Source organism: Lolium perenne, chromosome 6, assembly GCF_019359855.2.
Source record: "Lolium perenne isolate Kyuss_39 chromosome 6, Kyuss_2.0, whole genome shotgun sequence".
Taxonomy (NCBI): domain Eukaryota; kingdom Viridiplantae; phylum Streptophyta; class Magnoliopsida; order Poales; family Poaceae; genus Lolium; species Lolium perenne.
In genome coordinates, this window is record NC_067249.2 from 246,696,927 (window position 1) to 246,717,421 (window position 20,495).

General features: G+C 42.8%; 3 protein-coding genes across 5 annotated transcripts; 2 read left to right on the forward strand and 1 right to left on the reverse strand.

The window, feature by feature from the left end:
• The first annotated feature begins 77 nt into the window (after positions 1–77).
• On the forward strand, positions 78–2,514 carry LOC127309898 (putative laccase-9). Its single transcript, XM_051340608.2, has 6 exons — positions 78–257; positions 438–476; positions 577–728; positions 824–1,068; positions 1,157–2,245; positions 2,378–2,514. The coding sequence occupies exons 1-6, from the start codon at positions 78–80 to the stop codon at positions 2,506–2,508; spliced, it is 1,836 nt and encodes a 611-aa protein (XP_051196568.1). The 3' UTR covers positions 2,509–2,514.
• A 1,198-nt stretch (positions 2,515–3,712) lies between these two features.
• Positions 3,713–13,994, forward strand: LOC127305596 (serine/threonine-protein kinase BLUS1). 2 transcript variants are annotated; one of them, XM_051336092.2, is made up of 20 exons: positions 3,714–4,218; positions 4,893–5,147; positions 5,326–5,450; positions 5,539–5,583; positions 5,689–5,770; positions 5,877–5,945; positions 6,026–6,196; positions 6,279–6,344; positions 7,702–7,770; positions 7,846–7,986; positions 8,065–8,132; positions 8,309–8,500; positions 9,322–9,431; positions 9,582–9,679; positions 9,750–9,788; positions 10,764–10,883; positions 10,987–11,100; positions 13,379–13,440; positions 13,520–13,571; positions 13,650–13,994. In XM_051336092.2, the coding sequence occupies exons 1-20, from the start codon at positions 4,012–4,014 to the stop codon at positions 13,653–13,655; spliced, it is 2,091 nt and encodes a 696-aa protein (XP_051192052.1). In that variant the 5' UTR covers positions 3,714–4,011; the 3' UTR covers positions 13,656–13,994. The 2 variants fall into 2 exon arrangements, with proteins under 2 accessions (XP_051192053.1, XP_051192052.1); XM_051336093.2 differs by lacking the exon at positions 9,750–9,788 and having other exon boundaries at positions 3,713–4,218.
• Positions 13,995–14,287: 293 nt separating this feature from the next.
• LOC127305598 (autophagy-related protein 18b) lies at positions 14,288–17,661 on the reverse strand. Of its 2 annotated transcripts, none has more exons than XM_051336094.2 (11): positions 17,436–17,659; positions 17,268–17,341; positions 16,799–16,872; positions 16,563–16,672; positions 16,119–16,210; positions 15,827–15,939; positions 15,314–15,433; positions 15,083–15,228; positions 14,889–15,005; positions 14,759–14,818; positions 14,288–14,668 (listed from the first exon to the last, which is right to left on the reverse strand). In XM_051336094.2, exons 1-11 carry the CDS (start codon positions 17,492–17,494, stop codon positions 14,521–14,523), a joined length of 1,113 nt encoding a protein of 370 aa, XP_051192054.1. In that variant the 5' UTR covers positions 17,495–17,659; the 3' UTR covers positions 14,288–14,520. The 2 variants fall into 2 exon arrangements, with proteins under 2 accessions (XP_051192054.1, XP_051192055.1); XM_051336095.2 differs by having other exon boundaries at positions 14,525–14,676; positions 17,436–17,661.
• Positions 17,662–20,495: the final 2,834 nt, after the last annotated feature.

Consider the following 20,495-nt stretch of genomic DNA (forward strand, 5'->3'; position numbering starts at 1 on the left):
GTATGGAAAGCTGCCGTCGCTTTGACAGCCATTCGTGCTCGCGTTCTCATACGGGCCGGAAGCCTTTAAAAACTGCCATGTCGATGAAAGAACCCCGATCGGACAGTCGTCACCGGCTTCTTGCTTCTCCAAAATTGGCCATAGATTTCAAGTTGAGGATCATGGCGATTTGGTTTCTCGGCCTGGTTGTTGTTTTATCGTTTGTTGAGGCGGCTCAAGGATCCAGTTCCGGTTCCCGCCGCCACAACAATCTCTCGGTGAGCTCTTTCAGCCCTAGCTACCAACTCTAATCCTATTCTTTGCAAAATTTTGTTTCAAGCTCCTTGTCTCCATAGATCCTCTGCTTGTGTACTCATGTAAGGAGACATGTTGTAGGCTTGTAGCTGTTCGATTATTTTGGCACGCATGACCTAACTGCAAACATTGCAATTTTGCAGGAAGGCAACGGACTGACTCACCGTAGCTACAATTTCTTTGTAAGTCTCTTTATGGATTTTATTTTTCATCAGCTGGAGACTCGAGAGATTTTATTTTCCTTGTTCAATTTTACTTAATGATGAATGAACTTGTCTGCAGATAAAGGAGAGTAACATCACGAGGCTCTGCCGTGAAAAGACCATTCTTACAGTTAACGGCCAGTTCCCTGGGCCGGCCATCTATGCGAGGAGAGGCGATGTCGTCGTTGTCAACGTCTACAACCAAGGCCATACAAACATCACCCTCCATTGGTACAACTTCTTCTAATCCCGAAATAGTCCTCGTTAAAAAAATGAACTTTAGCTTGATGCCGCACATGTCACACAACTAATTAACCATGGTGCAGGCATGGTGTGAACCAGCCACGAAGCCCGTGGTGGGATGGGCCAGAGTACATAACACAGTGTCCAATCCAGCCCGGCAACAATTTTACCTACCGAATCATCTTCTCCGAGGAGGAAGGCACCCTGTGGTGGCATGCGCACACCGCCATGGACCGTGCCACCGTGCACGGCGCCATCATCATCCGTCCCAGTCATGGTGCAGCCTACCCGTTCACGAAACCACACAGAGAAATACCCATCATACTCGGTACGCACCTCGTCTGGTTTTACAATTGGCTACGTATAGTTTTCTGTGATGCTTAGCTAGATTTTCTATCTCCATTAACTGCACGCAGGGGAATGGTGGAACGATGATGTTGGGAAAGTGATGGCCGACGCCCTCGCGACCGGCAGCGACTTCCAGCCTTCAGACGCCAACACCATCAATGGTCAGCCCGGTGACCTCCTCCCGTGCTCCAGTGACAGCACCTTTAGGCTGCCAGTCAAGCACGGCGAGACCTACATGTTGCGCATCATCAATGCAGCACTCACCAATGGGTTCTTCTTCGCCATTGCCGGGCATCGCCTCACCGTGGTGTCTTCCGACGGTTCCTACACCAAGCCGTTCACCACCGACTACATTTTCATCGAGTCCGGCCAAACAATGACCGTGTTGCTCAAGGCCCGTCGCCGTGGCCACTCCAACGCCCGGTACTACGTGGCGGTGAGGCCACTGGCCACCAACCCAGCCGCCGTGCTCGACAACAGCACTGCCACCGCCATCTTGGAGTACATAAACGCATCTTCGGCCAACCGTGCGGACTTTCCCACCCTTCCCTCCATCAACGATAGCTCCGCGGCGGCGGCCTACACAGCTCAACTCAGGTCCCTGGCTAGCAAGGAACACCCAGCCGACGTGCCCCGGAGAGTCGACGAGCACATGCTCGTCACCGTCGCTGTCAACGAGATCTCGTGCGCGCCCAACGAGGCTCCATGCAAGGGCCCCCATGGCAACCGCTTTGCGTCGAGCCTCAACAACATCAGCTTCGAGGCGCCGCACAGGGACATCCTCGGGGCCTACTACCGATCTGTCGTCGGCGACGTGGCCAAGACGGACTTCCCGGACAACCCGCCGTTGTCGTTCAACTTCACGGCCGATAACCTCCCACCAGAGATCGCGCTGACCGCACGCGGCACGAGGGTGAAGTTCCTGGCATACGGGACCGTAGTGGAGGTGGTGTTCCAGGGCACGACCATCCTCGGTGGCGACAGCCACCCGATGCACCTACACGGATTTAGTTTCTACGTCGTGGGAAGAGGGATTGGTAACTTCGACAGACACCATGACCCTGCCAAGTATAATTTGGTCGATCCACCGTACCAGAACACAGTCTCTGTAGCTAAGAATGGATGGGCGGCAATCCGGTTCCGTGCGGCAAACCCTGGTGAGTGTGCATAATCCTTCCCTTTGATGATTCTGCCCACAAGGCTTTTTACACATGTGATAGGATTTATTCATATATATATATATGCAGCTCATTCCCTTGTTCGCTTGTTGGCTTTGTGTTGTTGTTTAGGTGTATGGTTCATGCATTGCCATTTTGAGCGCCACATGGTATGGGGTATGGAGACTGTCTTCATTGTGAAGAATGGCAAGAGAAGGGACGCAAAGGTCATGCCACCGCCCCCAAATATGCCTAGGTGCTGACCGAGCAAGGAGGCAGTATAATACTAGCAACTAGATCATGATGCGAGCGTTGTCAGAGCCCATCAGTTTCTACAATAGAGTACTGGTAGGAATTTACAGAATTATATATAGAATCCTATAAGAATATGATTCTTAATTTGATTGATACTATATAGTTTCTCTTTGTCGGTGTGACCAAAATTGCCCACTTGAGGAAAATCTGAAATCTTTTTTTCTTTGAAAATCAACAACATTTGAGATTATAACCAAGGAATACCATGTTGCTTAAAAATATGAAGCACGTGCTGCAAACATACACAAAATCATGTTTAATAGGAACACTTCTTATCCATGACAACGCGGCAATAAGGGCGATATAAATAGCATAAGCGTAATTGCTGTTATCCTTTTGGAGCAACGCAGCAGGGTACATTGGATTCCATGAACTTCCAAGACGAAAACTTACTGTCAAAATCGGTGATAGCATGGGAGGGCTCCTAATCGAAACAAGAGAATAGTGGGTATTAGACCATATAAGTTTAGAAGAAGACACCATATCGCAGGAGTTGAGCATCACATTTTCAAAAGCCGGTACAGACTGTAGACACTAATATTAATATCTATGGCAAAAATTATCTTGTGGGCAACAACACATCATTGGGTAGAGCATCTCTAACCGATCACTTAATTTGAGGAGTAAACGTCTCCCTGTCCTTTAGAGGAGTACGGTTTCTAAGCGAACCCTAAACTTAACTCCCTAAAACTTGCATCTCGCCGCTCATACATTCCGTCGAACATGTTCGGTTTGGCTACAAAATCAACTACAACACTACGTCAAAGCACGAAAGAAATCTATCGTTGCGATTACAACCATGACTAAACTCACAATTGCGTCAAATGCGTAATGAAGGAAAACAAAAACACTATGGCATGTCTTCCTCATCTTCAATTTTTTTTCGCTCGCCTTGGTTTTGTAGCATCCAGGTCGTGCTATCGCTCCACCACATCAGCACAACCCGTTACCGACCTCGCAGAGCTCCTCCTCACCTCCACGCCTTGCAAGGGCCGAGGAGAGGAGATCAGGATTGCTTTTTTTCCTGGGGTTCGTTCCCCTCCGGAGCAAGGTGACACGGGAGGGGTTTGGAAGCCTTTTCCAAAAAAACAAAAAACAAAAATCTTAGGATGTACCCTTTGATTCTTTGAATCACTGGAACTGCAAAAATTACAAAATAGTACAAGGTCCAGGTGAGAATTTCATCCATACAAACGTCCGCCTCCCGCTTCGGCACCCCCAACCCCAACCCCAATTCCCTCCTCCTCCGCAACGCGCGACCCTTCGCACGTCCTCCCTCCCTCTCCCACCTCCACCACTGCCAAATCCCCTCCCAATTCCACCACCCACTTCTCACGGCGATCCTAGGGTTTCCTCAACCATCTCCCTTGCGCCCATTCCGCCAACCTCGGCTCGATCGACGCGCGCGCCGGATCCGCGGTGGAGGGCTGTCTTGTTCGTGACGGGCGGCCATGGTCGGGTCAGGGGAGAAGGCGGTGGGCGGGTGCGGCGGCGGCGGAGGGGAGCGGCGCAAGTACCCCATCCTCGCGGAGGACTACGAGCTGTACGAGGAGATCGGGCAGGGCGTCAGCGCCATCGTCTACCGCGCGCTATGCAGGCCGCTCGGCCAGATCGTCGCCGTCAAGGTGCTCGACTTCGAGCGCACCAACAGCGACCTGGTAAATAATGCATTATTAATGCCGCCCGTTTTCCTCGCCTGAATCCGTTAGTTCGTTTCGCCGCGCGCCCCGATTGGCAATTCCTGTTTCGTTCGTTGGGTGATGCATTGTAGCGCGGAAAGCCTGAAATTCAGATTTCGATCATATGCTTAGGGGAATGGTACGCTTGGATTCATACCAATTTTATAGCTGGAATTGGGTTTATGTTGACTCTATATGAATCTGAACCGCTTGGGATGACGCGCGCTGGTCAAGTTTGAAGGTGCAAAATATGTCATGTAGACGGGTTCCTACGTACAGGCTCGTTTGTTTCTATTTAGTTCTAGCATTTTCCACCGCAGTTTCACGAGACCCTAGTTTTTGCCCCTCTCCATCTCACGTTTTGTTTCTAAAATGTCCAACCCCGTTTTTTCCTATGCAGAACAATATCATGCGTGAGGTTCAGACGATGATCCTTGTAGACCATCCTAACGTCGTTAAGGCGCTTTGCTCGTTTGCAAATAACCAAACGTTGTGGGTAGTTATGCCGTACATAAGGATCCAGCAGGCTCGTTTGTTCCTATTTAGTTCTAGCATTTTCTGCCGCAGTTCCACGGACCCTATTCAACTTTTTGCCCCTCTTCATCTCACGTTTTGTTTCTAACAAAATGACTGATGCTGTTTTTCTTACGCAGAACAATATCATGCGTGAAGCTCAAACGATGATCCTTATAGACCATCCTAACGTCGTTAAGGCGCTCTGCTCATTCGCAAATAACCAAACGTTGTGGGTAGTCATGCCGTACATGGCCGGAGGATCTTGCCTGCACATAATGAAATCAGTCCAGCCGAATGGTTTCGAGGAAGCTGTCATTGCGACGGTGCTTCGTGAAGTTCTGAAAGGTTTGGAATATCTTCATCATCATGGGCATATACATCGCGATGTCAAGGTAATTAAATGCACATTTTAGACCTAACTGTGTTCATATGTATCAGAAGTATCTGATGTTCCCTTCTGCTGAGCGCTACATTGATATTGCTAGCGAATTCATAAATATTATTCTGATTTACCCTTTCCAAACAAGTTATGTTACTGTTCATTTTTTTTTTTCTTCCTTTTGACCACAGGCAGGAAATATCCTAGTCGATTCTCGTGGTGGAGTTAAGCTTGGAGATTTTGGGGTTTCTGCTTGCCTTTTTGAGTCTGGTGACAGGCAGCGGGCCAGAAATACTTTTGTGGGAACTCCTTGCTGGTAGTGTGATTCTAAAAAAATGATTTTGTTTCTGCTACAAAAGTTTTTCCTGACACAGCTCATATATGGACTATTTAATGATTATTAGGATGGCACCTGAGGTAATGGAGCAACTACATGGATACGATTTCAAGTAGGCTACTTTTTGTACTGGATCACTTTAACTAGCAGGGTATCTTTTCTTAACAGTTTCTTGTTAACTGGAACTGCTCTGAACAATATATGGAATATATTGCAGGGCAGACATATGGTCCTTTGGAATTACTGCACTTGAACTTGCTCATGGTCACGCTCCTTTCTCAAAGTACCCTCCCATGAAGGTATACTCAAGCAGACACCATACAATATCTTTGAAGAAACACCCTTTCTTAAGATATGTGGTAGTGAGTAACGTGAATGCTTCTAAGACTGTACTTCATTTACTAGGTCTTGCTTATGACACTTCAAAATGCTCCCCCCGGTCTTGATTATGAAAGAGATAAGAAATTCTCAAGGGTAAATATATTTGAGATGATCTGTTGCCTCAGTATTCTGTATACAAGGACTTATGCATGCATACTGGTTTCTTATAACAGCACTTTAAGCAAATGGTTGCTATGTGTTTAGTAAAAGAGCCTTCAAAAAGACCGACTGCAACAAAATTGCTAAAGCAATCCTTTTTCAAGCAAGCTCGTTCCAGTGATTACATTGCTCGAAAGCTTTTGGAAGGATTGCCTGGCCTTGGTGCCAGATACCAAGCTTTGAAGGTATACAGGTTTAAATGGTGCATGGCTACTTGGTCACCTCATCTTGTTCATGAGTTTAATTTGGGATTGTAACTACTCACAGGAAAAGGACGAGCATTTACTTGCTCAAAAGAAAATTCCTGATGGTAAAAAGGAAGAAATCTCGCAGGTGCCAATTCTAAATTTCGGATAGATCATTCCTGAAAATGGTCCAATTCTTGGAGTGAAATCAAACAAGTATTTAGTCTTTCATTGTCCCCTTTTTGCATGTCTTGTATAGGTGTAGCCACATTAATAATGTTGCTAACGTCATCGGTAAGCATGATTGCCTAACAAAATATGCATTCCATGTTGGCTTCTTTATCCAATGGTTAATTTCTTATGTTCCGCCATAACACGAGGAAATTAGGGATTCTCAAAACATAGTGTGCAAAGCATATAAATTAATAAATATGAACTAGTTTCAAAACTTTTGTTGCTTAGAAAGACAAATGTGAAGCTTATAAGTTTTTGCTTAATCCGGGCAGAACAAGTCATGGCCTCATGACAAAAGTGCACACAGGAGCCACTCATATATGGTCCTAGATGACAGAGTTCGATATCTAGATGTGGGAATATGCATAAACGCCGTGCAACAATTGGAACAGGTAGGGATGACCAGATTTGGGAAGTTGGAGAGGGGTAGCGGGCTAGCGGCACCATTTTTCTGGTGGCCCAGCATGAGGTACAGTGGCTGCATGCCTGCATTAAACCCTAGAGCTGCCCCATCTTGCTTCACGGGAGAAAAGTGGAGGTAAGAAATGGGTTCGTTGGGCAACAAGGCAATACTGTAATTTTGGCTAAATGGCATGTGTAGTTTGGGCAGGGGATTTGCTTAAGATGGAAGAGCATCTTGTTTTTCTCTCGAAAATGCACCCAAACACGTGTCATTTTGATTGGAAGAAGGCAACAGCTGAAAGCACCTCACAAGCTAATTTGCCTTCAACTGCAAATAAGCCATTGTGCTGTCAGAAAGTAAAAAAAGTAGCAGGGTGTTTGGTTGGGCTGCTGGCTTATCACTGTGGAAAGCTGTAGATAAGCCCAACCGGACACTTTCTACTATGCTCCTGATTCTAGTGTCACATGCATGTTTTTTGCAGAAGCTGATATGCGTTTAATCGTGAATTATATATTTATTATTTGTGAAAACTGGTTTGTTCCACGTCTAAAATTAATGTGTTTGTACTTTTCAGTAGACACAGAAGCATGCTTCTTACCCTATTATTGGCTTCACAAATTTAATTACCCTTTCCTTTTGGGAAAGAGGGCAATTCCATACTATCTCATCATTGGTTTGAACTTGAACTCTTTGGTAACGCAGTAAAACTCTAAAAAATGGCAACCTATCATATTCTTAGCAATGTTTTAAACTTTAGATTTTGTTTCATTTCTGTTTTACCCTTTTGTCAGCGAGATTCAAGATGATATAATATACTGCAAGTTTATATCATTATTCATCCATTCCATTTTATTTCTTATATTGCTAGGATGAATACAAAAGGGGTATCAGCAGTTGGAACTTTGACATCGATGACCTGAAATCTCAAGCCTCACTAGTAGGCATTTAGCATTTTAATTTATTTTTTAATCATTTTCTTCACATGAGTAACTAAGTATATTTATCTTGATAGGTTTCAGACTGCGAGGACGCAATATCATCTAAAGATACAGATATATCGTCTTTCTATGACTCAGACACTAACTTGCAGGAGCGAACACAAGACGGGCCTCTGTTTTCAGGAGGCTTCTCAATAAAGTATGATACTGACATCGTAAGTTTTAGCTCCTGTGCAAAGTTACGTGTTCTAATCTAGCATATTACTTGCTCTAACACCAAGCAAAGTTGGTAGGAAAATGATGTCATGGCCAATGATAAGTCAGCTGTTTCATCACCTGAGCAGTCCGTTTGTCTATCAAGGTAATAGATTTGATTTGTTTGAAACTTCTTCAAAATTATACTGTTGCTTGTAGATGAAAATATTTTATTTTATGTTAAACAAATTCCAATGACAACAATGCCAAACTATGTAGTATTATATCTCTCTGTTGCACTACATGCCTTAGAAAATTGGTTTCATTTCCTTCGACTGCCAGGAATGCATCTATGCGTGGAGTTCCAAACGGGGTGCTGGTGAATGGCCATGTCAGGAAACGCAACTCTATGGAAAACTGTGATTTGGACTTGCAAGAGAAAGATTCTGATGCTATTCCAACAAGTTCGTTTCATGAAAGAAAGTTTTCTTTCAGTTCTTGCTCATCTGATGGATTTCTTTCTTCCAAAGAGAGGTTTGTTCTTTTTAGTTGAAAGAATGAAATCTAAACTTGAAGAATCAACTTTACTTTCAAGGAGACAACAAGCATGTTTTTCTTGCCAGTGGTTTGAACAGTGTTCTTGAATTTGCTCCATTTGATCATGACTGTAGTTCATAGATTCAGTAGGCCGAAAATGCCAGTATCTTGCAGGCCCAAACTTGATGAGAAAAACCATTCTAGTCTCATTACGAAGATACAGGCCACGCAAGTGCGGATAAAAAGTTCTCTTATCACGTTGCATTTGCCTGGCACTGAAATAAACTTATTTTCCTGTATAGAATCACAAACTTTTGATAATATCGGTGTGCATTTTGGTTTCTGAAGATTTTGTTTACATGTGCCTGTCTTCCGAGATAGTATTGCAACTTGAAGTCAATGTATATAGAGGTTCAGTTAGATAACAGTGCCACTGATGGTGACATAGTTTTAAAAGGGTTATTTTGCTTGGCTTTCCAGTTTAATGTTTATTTTCCAGCACTAGTGTCTGGAGAATAACTTTCTTGATCATGTGATAGCTGTATAGCAGTACTTTTTTTATATCTGTATAAGCTTTACCAAAAAGGGCAAGCTAACAGTTTGACCATACCACCAGCATCTCTGTCCTATTCACTAATGCCATTCCACTTTTTTTACATCTACAGTTAGGCCTTGTTTGCAAAACATGTTCCAAACCAGGCCTAATGGTGCTCTTCTGGAAGCTGTCCATAGTATTACAATTGTACTATACCTGTATCTCTCTGTGTTATTTGTTTATACACTTATACAGTCTACAACTATATATGCATTTCTTTCAGCTCTAAGCCGCAAATCAACATTCATAATCGTGACAAGGGTAACGGAGGGGCCTTGCAAGTAGCAGATGAGCCATCTCCTGAAGCTATTCCGAAGGCACTTAAATCATCAGGTAATGTACATGTTTTATCCCTGCAGTTTGTATATTCTCCATGTTCTGTTAAACATAGGCTAACTTTGTGTGTGCTCATTAGAATGAGTTCTCATGAGTATGAAAACTTGGCCTCTGAAAACTTGGCCTCTGCTCCTTGCTTTAATGCAGTACCAAATGTTGATGAACATGATGATAGATCGAAGCCTCCACTTATACAGCAAAGAGGTCGTTTTAAAGTTACACCTGGGCACGTCGAGCTGGACAAGGTAATTGTCAGCCATTAATACTTGGTGCATATTTGGTTAACTCAAGGATGACATGATTTAGTAATTTCAGGCTCACCCACCTGGACTACAAAAGTCTCACAGCATGCAGGTTTTTAGTCTTCGTCCCATACCATATTTCATGGGCATTTTCTGATTTGCTTGAACAACTGATACAATGCATGTATTGTGGGCTGGAGTCTTGTATATTTTGCATGTTCATGCACTTGCTGAAAAATTATCGTTTCTTGATTCACAACCTTACTACCCCTCCGTCCCATGAAACATGTCTCAACTTTGTCTAAATAGTGTCTAGATACACCCAAATTTGGACAAAGTTAAGACATGTTTCATGGGACGGAGGGAGTAGAACATATTTGGTATATGGGGCAGGTTTCGTGTTGGGACCTAAGCCATGTCGAAGTATCAATATAACTTATTCCCTCCGTTCCAGATTAGTTGACACAGTTTTGGTCAGATTTGGTCTAGATATGCATGTTCAGTGTGTAAGTTCACTCATTTTGGAAAAAAGCTGCGTCAGCTAATTTCGAACGGAGAGAGTAATAAAAATAATAATATGTTGACTGAAGAATATTGGGTTCAAACGCATATAAGTGAGACTTGACATTAAAACCTGCCTCAAGGCTCAGTCAATGACTGTATTATATTAGCTCAATATGTGCAATGGTGGTAGGATTACTTGGTACTCATATTGATAGGTTTGAGCTGACCTGCCCATTTGGTAAACAAGCCCAGGTAATGGTTTGAAGTTTGAACTCAGTTGCCTTTGTTTGCATTTACATGAACTAGCCAAATGCAGTTGTGAAACACAACATTCTCCCTTTGCGGAGTGCTTTACAAATTCAAACAAATGGATATTAGCTAATGAATTAATATTCTAAAGCAAGATGGAAGGAGAATTTACCATGTACTGCTTCTCTTATTGGTTGATCATTTATCGTGCATAAGGGGTACACTGAAGAAATAAATGTTAATTGTGAAATACCCACCCACATAGACACACCGCTTTTTTTCCCTTTCGCGCCTCCATATTTCTTACTGGACATGCCATTGCATGGGTATACAGGCAATTTCTCACCTTCCTGCATTAAGCATACCATCTTCAGCTGACGCTGCCTCAAGCATTGTTGGTGGCTCATTCTACATCCAATTATACAACGTTCTGCAGACAAATATGCTTCAGAGGGTAAATCCCGCACCCACAGGCACTCACAAAAGAAAGAAGGGTATCACTAACTCCATGAACGAAAAGCCTGCTCTTTTGATGCTAGTCTCACTCTCCCTTGCAGGAACAGATACTTCATGCGATGAAGCAGATATATGGTTCCGATTTCGCTTCACCTGTTTGCACGTTAAGTCGCTCAGCATCTCCATCATCTACATTATCGGTAGACAGATCCATGGTAAGCTCACGTTCTAGTTAAAATGACAGGAACTCAAGTATGAATCTTGAAGTAATATCTGCGAAGGGACGAGCTATATGTGAAAACACTGATGAATTCTTGACACCATTTAGCTTCTGCCAATTAGAAAATTAAATCGTGTTATATGTTTCAACGTGTCTCCTTTGTAATGCTGAGATATGAATCAACCAGTGATATTTTAGGAAACCCAACCTATCACAGTTAAAAGTCAGTGTCATGGAATTATTTTGGGAAGTCAAAATTAATAGTTTCTTCTTAAAACTTCACAGATTCCACCAAGTTATTTAAATTATGAACCACCAATATGGTGAACGTGAAAACAAAGCACTCGCATATTTTATTCAGCCACTGACATTTTGTTTTTGAACTGGAACACACGATTCCATTACTCAATAAACTCAGCAGAATCACTGGTCACTGGGACACAAACCAAGTTTGGGAGCGACTCCAGCCAGAGAGACCGGGCCTCCACACTACTAGCACCTTTTGCTGCAACAGCATGTGCTACCTTATTACAACCTCTGGGGCAAAATGAAAAAACAACTGAGACGAAATTAAGACGACTGAACACACGAATGTCCTGATAGTAAATCCCTTCAGGTGCCAAATCATACTGATTACCTTCTAGTGCCATGACCATATTCCGTGCATCAGATTCCACTTGCACTCTTCCCATACCCCATGACACTGCTGCATGTAAAGCTTCAGTGCAAGCGATCGCTTCCGCTTGGGCTGCGCTAGTGACATGCGCAAGGTGCCCTGCACCTGATCCCCTGACTGAACCCTCACTGTCCCGAATATCGAACCCCCAGCCTCCTGTCGCTGATTCTTTTGTGAACGAGCCATCACAGTTGATCTTCAGAATATCATTCTCCGGCGGGCTCCAGGAAATCCGGGCTGATAGTGCCTTATCCTTCTCCTTCTGGCAGTGCAACACTGACTCTGAAGCCCAGTATCTGGCCTGACCAAAAGCATCCCTGACATCAATCAGTTTCCCCTCTGCATTCAGTTTATCCCTCCTTGTCCACCACTGCCAGAGCATGCAACAAACTAAAATCTTCTTCTCTTCGCTCAAGGCAAGAATCTCCTGAATTAATGCATCTACGCTCCCAATATGAGCTCATATGCTCACGCAACTCATCGAGTCCAGCCAGCTGCCATAGCTTCTTCACTTCCTTCCACTTCAGGAACATATGTGCCCTGTCTTCGTCCATCCATTTGCAACAGACACACGGTATCACAGTCTATAATACCCCTGCGTTTTATGTTTACCCTCAAAGGGAGGCTATTATGAGCCACCCTCCATATAAACTGTTTTACCTTTGGTTGACACGGGACTTTACATACCTTCTTCCATTGCACAGCATTCCCCGCATTTCTGTTTGAGGTATTCTGCTCTTTCTCACCCAGGTTCACATACACTCTATATGCTGACTTCACTGAGAATTGTCCCTTTTCATCAAAATGCCAAGCTGGCCAATCTTCAAAATCCCCACGAAGTGGAAGCGAGAGAATTACAGAAGCATCTGCCTCCCAAATTTTTTCCCTCGCTAGCATCTCATCCCAGTCGGCTGTATGTGGATTGATTAACTCACTAACCTTTACGAGGATAGATTGATGTCTTGGTGTTATCGGCACCCTGGACCCCTCCCTAGCCAACCATGCATCAGCCCACATGTTTACACTCTGGCCATCTCCAATGCGCCAAGCTAGCCCTTCCTCCAACAACGAAACTCCACGCAAAATACTTCTCCAGGTATATGATATTCCCGGGCCAGCCTCAGCCTCTAAGATAGAGGAGTGGGAAGTGTCGTGCCTTGAGAACCCATGCACACAATGATCCCGGGTTGATCAACATCCTCCATGCTTGCCTCGCGAGCATCGGCAGGTTAAAACCATAGAGATCACGGAACTCCAGTCCACCTTCCTCTTTTGGTTTTGACAATGTCTCCCAACTCAACCAATGCATCTTATTTTCGTTTTCTTGTTGTGCCCACCAATACCTACAAATCATGGTGTTTATCTGATCACACGGCCTCTTTGTCAAGTGGAAACAAGACATTGCAAATGTCAGAATTGCTTCCGCACAAGCTTTAATAAGAATATCCTTCCCAGCCTTTGACAGCATTTTCTCCTTCCATCCTTGAATCTTTGTCCAAATTCTGTCCTTGAGGTACTCAAAGGTTTGCAGTCACCGACATTCTTTAACATGATGGTAAATGTCAAGAAGTGTATAACTCAGTCACTACCTTTTCAGCTGGAAGCAGCACAAGAAAAGGAGAAGGAACTGCTCAATGAGGTCCTGGAGCTACAGTGGCGGTAAGTATCTCTTATCTGATTTTTCTAAACCAAAAACAGGGACAAAATAACTCAGTCCTGAAAGTTCGGAGTGCTGCAGGTTATTGTGTTCACAGGACGAGGTGCAGAGGCTCAAAGCAAAGGCAGCCCAGGTACCAACATTTTCCTTCATTTGATCTTGTATGGGTGCAAAGTCAGTGTGTTAACACCCAGATGCTTCTGCTTGACAGATCTGATCAGTGATTATTGTTGGGGATGTTGCTGATTGAACTCGAGCTGCGCATGGAGGGTCACCACATTAACAGAAGGAACAGGTTTGTTGTGGACTTCAGTGTAGGAGAGAGGAAAACAAGATGCAGATGATAGAGTTGGTTGCAAGCATGCAACAAGGCAGTAGTGCTGCAGTTATTACTTGTATCTAAAAGAGGAAGCTAACTACTCGTATCTGTTAGTGTTAGATACCAAATGTGTACATCCTCACTGATGAATGGTATGGTGCTTCAGGTGAGATTTGTGCTTCCTGTAGTCCCCTAAAAATAAAATGGTATGGACGTATGGTGCTGATTTTTGTTGGAGGGACATTATGGCAGGTTCAAATTTTCTTGGGTGATTTCTCGAATTTTCGCAAGGACAACAAATACAGGGAAACATGTCAAATCCACTGAATTGTAGAGTAAAACATAAGGTTGTTTTTGATGTGGGAGTTATGGGAATTGAATAGATTTTCTGCAAATTCATGTGAAATCTTTGTGTTCCAAACAGGAACTTAAACCCCTGTTGCACCAACTGATGCATGGAATTTGGTGTGATGTTGGGACCTCACTGTTCTCATGAATCTGATCCAAGCCAATCAAACAAAATCAAGATGGAAGACAAACCCTCACGTGTTAATAATTTCATGACACAATAATTGCTAGCAGCAATTTACATCCACAACATGAAGCTATCAAGCGACTCCCTCTGTCCCTCACACCCGGTGGCCAGTGGGTACCTAAGCTATACTGCGTCAAGTTGGATGCTAAACTCTCTATGGACACACTCATCTTGTGCATCATATGTACATCAGTCAGTGGAAGGAGCGGGTTGGCAGAACCTACAAAGTTAGTCCTTGTGGTGTTCCTTCTGTTTCAAAGTGCTATCTGGTAGGCTGAATTCACGCTCCAGAACCCACGAAGATTCGTTTGACTTGGTGGTGCTGATTGTGTACTCCCGGAAGTATCCATCGTGAGTTACCATATAAACTACAGTCCTGCAAAACTTCCAAGTGCTTATGAATACAATCAGAATGGCTAGTGGCAAGATGCAACTTGGCTGAAATATATGTGATTTCTGTTCTTACCTCACAGCAGGAAATTTGGAAGAATTTTGAGAATATTCTACACTGTGTACTGCCAGACAGCTGCAGTTCCGAGGATTATGTTAGTAGCACAAATAAGGAAGGGTTAGAGAAAGTGAGATCTTAAATGTACCTCCTAGTTTCTGCGGGGGAAACACTGTGAATAACATGATGATTAGCTGGATCCAAAGCATCGGTTATTGCTTTCGATCCAGGAATTATTGAGCCGAGTAATTTGTTGGTTTGGTTCCTGAAAAGTAAAACACATAAAAAATATGTCCACACAAATGGTTCACGAATTACCAACAGCTGAGCAGGAAATATAACCTTCCATTTCTGGCAGCATCAAGAAAAAACATATGCAAAGAGCCTGATGAACTTGTGGCAAGAAGGACATCAGGCAGATCGATAGATGGTCCAAATGAAAGTGAGTAAATGGCTGATGGGTATGCTCCCCGCCGAAAACTATGCGACTGTTGAAGTAAGAATGTAAAAAGGAGATTAGGCAGATGACATGGGACTTATCATGGATTTAGAGGGAAACCCCCTAATGTTCACCTTGGTTGCTTGTGCCACGATATGTACTCTGACCATAGTACCCTTCTCAGAAGCCGTTGCCAGGTACATGCCATTAGAAGAAAATGCCATTGTAGCTAGTGGAGACTGATGAGCATCTATCTGTTGATCAATTACAAAAAGGATCAGTGAAAAGGCATAACAGAAACAAAAACAAGATCTAGTTATCTTCAGATTACCAGGGTTGAGATTAAGCCTACAAAGTTGACTGAGAACTGTAGGAAAAGAAGTCTGGTCTTGAAAGTTATTCCTATTATGATATATGTTCCAGAAAATATAATTGAGAATAATGAATTTTATCCTCTTGTCCATGCCGCTATAGTTGCATGAACATTGCTTATCTTTTTTGTGACCCGAAAAGGCAGAAAGGATCCTAAATAATCATCAAATGAGTAGGCTGCTTCTACAGTGCTACATGTCAAGAAAGATAGATGACTTGCAGAACTGTAAATCTGTAGAAACGATGCAGAAGGATCTAAACCGTCTGAGAATTACCTGACATATTAATTCAGGTTTTGATGCTTTATATACTAAAGCAGATCCTTTGGATGTGCTTGCTGGAATGGCCAAATAACACCATTCTGAATTAGGAGCAAATGCACAAATACCTGTTATTTGAAGTGAACATATTAGCAGCAAATATGTCAAGCACAAAATTTGTTTTTTTTTAAATGTGACAAGAAAAGTAGTTAAAACATGCTTAAATATTTGCCTCCCAGCTTCAGCTATATAATTTTGGAATACTACTATCAGTTGCAATTCAAAAATATTTAGGTAGGATGCTTACCTTTAGGATTATGTACTGTGTCAATTTCCTCCAAGATTTGACTGCTGCTTAGATCATAAATAAAGGTCTTGTCCTGCAAAACAACAATAAGCCTGTACATAATGTGACAACCTTTTAAAAAAAATCGCTGAGAAAAATATGCGCAATATCCCTTGTCCAAAACATGGCACAACATAACAATTGAGCAAGTGAAAAACAATGCCATCACAGAAACTAATAGATAGAATCGTCTGTCTTTGGTGTCATGATCTCTAAGAGCACTGTTAATTAGAAGGGACCCCTAAGACTGCTTTCTAAGATTGCAGGATGTATAAAGGTCATAGTCATCACTAGTGTACTACAGTCCTAAATGCGGCCAGTCAAACTAAGATATAGATTTAATAAGTAATACTACCTCATTCAACCACGAGCCTCTTTTAGACAGAAAGGATTTTGGTGCTGTACCTGGTCATGCTAAATCGAACAGCTAAAATTGTACTCCTGAAGTTCAGATCCTTCTTTGCGGCATCTTTTACGGTATTGAACAGACAAAGGCGACGAGGAGACAGTGACGGCTGCAAAAGAAATTTAGAACCGACAATTAACCAGCTAATTCATCCATTTAAATTCGATACGTCAAAGGTCAACCACACAAGCACAACAAATTAAACTAAAAGCAATGAAAATAGCGTGTTAGCTACCTTTTCCCCAGTTCCGACTATAGCGATAATGCTTGTACCATAACGCATCTCCACGACGTTTAATCCCCCAATATCTGCAAACACAGAAGAGGCAATACAGCTTAGTGCCTTCGCTTGGTATGATAACATCACGGAGCAACTCCCTCCATGATGGAATCACTGGAAAGTGAGCTTATGGCAAGAACTTGCATTGCTAATCTAGTTCTACCATATGCCAATTATGATAACCTGACTTGCTTTAGGCAGCTAACACAGAGAGAACTTTTTTTTTGTGTTGCGAATCTAGCACATAGAAAACTTAATTCTTCAGCTTAACTCCTACTGGTTTAGTTCGCCGCTCTTACATTCTACGAGCAACACGAGCACGATGTGCAAATTACTAGTTCCACTTACACCATCGGATAATTGCAGTGAACAACCAACGGCGCTAGAGAAGGGGAAAGAAGGTAAGTCTTCGAGCAAGGCTCACCGCTCTCGTAGCGCAGCCTCCCGGTCCGGGCATCGAAAATCTGGAACCCGTCCTTCGTCCCGACAGAGAACATGCTGAAATTTCATGGGGCACCCCGAGTCAGAGCTCCAGCTCGGCGAATCCGACCGGGGAAACCGCCCGCAAATCGAGCAGGAAAGCAGATTCTACCTGTTGTCCTGGTTGAAGGAGGCGCAGAGAATCTGGGGCGGGGACGAGCCGCTCGCCATCGCCGGCGGAGAGGATTCTTCGACGCCTGCTCGTTCCACTCGCCGGAATCCGTCGATTCTTTGATTGGAGGCGAAAGTTGCGAGGAAAAAATTAGTTCTTGTTCCGGGCGGTTGAAGGGAAGTTCGGTTGCGCTGCGTGCGTGTCCCGGAACAGAAATATTCCGTGTGGTGTGGATGGATGCTTTACGTGTACCCTCTTTCCCGTCTCGGAGTCCACTTGGCGTGCATCCAACGGATTTGGAGTTCGCTTAAGAGTGAAACGAATTGAAATTGAATTCTGTAGTGCTATTGACTACTGCTCGCACAGAGAACAGCTCATACAAATGAGTCTTGATTTCTCCTGTTTCCGAAGGAATTTTTTGGAAATTTTCCACAATTCATTTTTCAATGGTCATTTTTGCATTTAAAGGCTAACAAGGATTTTTTTTAGATCATGTCAAAAAGATTTTTTTTAGAGAATGGCAAACAACCAAACAAGGCCTCTTTAAGATTACTCATAATAGGAGTAACATAGATAGATAGTAACATCACAACCCAAGACGTTTTGTTGACATACAATAACAATAAAAAAATTAAAAAAAAAGTGAGGTGATAACTAGCTATGTTACCATAATATCATACACATCAATACAAGATGAGTATACTATATAATAAATAACACAATGCATAAAATCACATATAACTTACTACCCTCTATAAAGGTAACATAAGGTAGTAACATATGCATGTTAACGGTGTAAATTATTTCCCACTATGAAGTATGAACAGCCTACACATTGTGAAGCGGACACCTTATTCTTGACACGTGGAGAGTATAATAGTATCATAGTTCGAGATAGTTTGAGGGTTAGAGTACTTTTGATTTTTTTCCCCTACCAATATGATAGTAACCAAATTATTGGGAATATATTCTTATGATTAGATTAAATCTCAACATAGTCTCAAGCCTTTTTCTATCAATAAGGAGTCTATGCACTAACATTCTAGCTCTCTCTACTCCCTCTTTCCAGTTTTCTAAAGACCATGCGTTTTATTTCTTACTATTGCACCATCCAAAGATTCCTCTTGATAATTTCATATGTCGTTAGTTCGTTCAAGAAATTTAGTGTGCTGCATTTTAAACATGCTTATTATTCTCATTAATACATTAGTAGGGGGAGCAGACTTTTGGCTCTCGGGTGCAACGCACCCCCATGGACAAACAAAATTTATAGTAATTTCAAAAGGTTAAAAAATTGAATCTTCCTGGAAACCAAGGATGATCAAGTTTGTACTCGTAAAAAAATGATTGGAAACGAAATGATTCCCATGGTCTCCAGGGCAAAAAAAAGATAAAATTATGATGAATATAAAGTGAATAGTACCTGGTCATGGGGTGTTTCGAGTTTTTTTGTTTACCCAGGATACAATAAGGGCTCGTTTGGTTAGAGGGAACCCGGCGGGATTCCGGCCTTTTCCCGGGGAGATTTTGCCCCTAGTCCGGAGACCGGGAAAATAATCCCAGGAGTTTGCTCTTGTTTCTGCCTATTCCCGGCTGGGAATATTTACCCGGGGAAGTTTGACCTGAATAGCCAAACGAGCCCTAAAAGTGATTTCCTTGGAAAATATTTTGTTTCAAGTATAATACCTGATCATCTTTGATTCCTAAAAAAGCTTGAATTTTTTTGAACTTTTCTGAATATATTATTTTATTTTTCCTAGAATAGGGGTGTGGCACTCGAGAGCCAATCTGTATTTCCCCGTTAGTAGGTCCCTGCAAACCAAAGAGAACCCAGAAAGGAATAAAATACATGAGTTTTATAATACACTTGGACCCCTCATTAGAATTCCAACAAATGAAGTACTCCCTCTATATTGGTTTATTTAGTCCTACACGTAATTTGACTAACAAAATATGAGGTATATATTACAAAAGGTATATCACTAGAAATTTTAGATTTTATTTTTTATGGTATAATTTTTGTGTTACATAATTATATTATATTAGAAATGCACTTTCGAACTTGTGAGCATATGCTCCTGCTATCCAAAAAAATATTTTAAAATGTAGCGCGAAAAAATGACATTTTGTACCCTGTGTGAAAAAGATAAAGAAATGTGTTGGTGTGTAAAATTTATGTAGTTTCAATAGCACAAATTTGTACTAGTAATATATATTGCATTGCTACCCGTAAAAAAAAAATAGATTGCATTGCATGCGTCGGTTTCTCCTTTTGTTAAATTACGCGCGGATTGGAAACCACTCCGCAAATGCTGCCGCTTGCATCCCTAATTTCGCACATAGGGGTGACGCTTATTTTAAGCTTGCGCTTGCCGACCTACAAATTTCGTTATATTCATAGACAGAGGAAGTACTGATACTGAGTAGTATTTCGCCGAAAGAGTATCTTAGACTGTAATGCTGAGTGGTTGATGATTCAGTGATTAATGGATTCGTAACTGAAGCTGGTCAATTGATGTTTCCATCGTGGACTCGGTGTGGGTCCATCCATCCAATTCAGTACACGAGCTCGTCGAGGAGAAAGTTGGCAGCGAAACTCAAAGAGCCTCGAGATTCGTGCTGACCCATACTCCTCCTACATGCATGCGGCCGGCCGGCCTCGAAATAAGCGCACAAAGAAAAACTGCAGCTGCAATGGCAGGGACGCCTCTGCAACCGCGCGAAAAATTAGACCGCAGCGGCAGCTTCTGCCAGCGCGCGCGTGCCTTTGCTCTGCTCTGCTCGAGCCCAGAGCTCGGCAGCTTCTTGATTATAACATTATTACTTTACTCTGATGATCTCATCATCCCCACACTACGGGCTAAACATGATGTCTCTGTCAAACTATCACGGTCTTGGACCAGTGTAAAAGAACAGTTCAGTCACTTAATTAATTAACTACGTAGCGTAATCATTTCGTTCTCCGGAAAGGTTAGTCAGAGTGCACCAGCGTCTCTCCAAACAAACACACGGTTGCATCTGCAGTTTTGGGCCGATTTTTAGCTCGCATGAGGCAAGCTC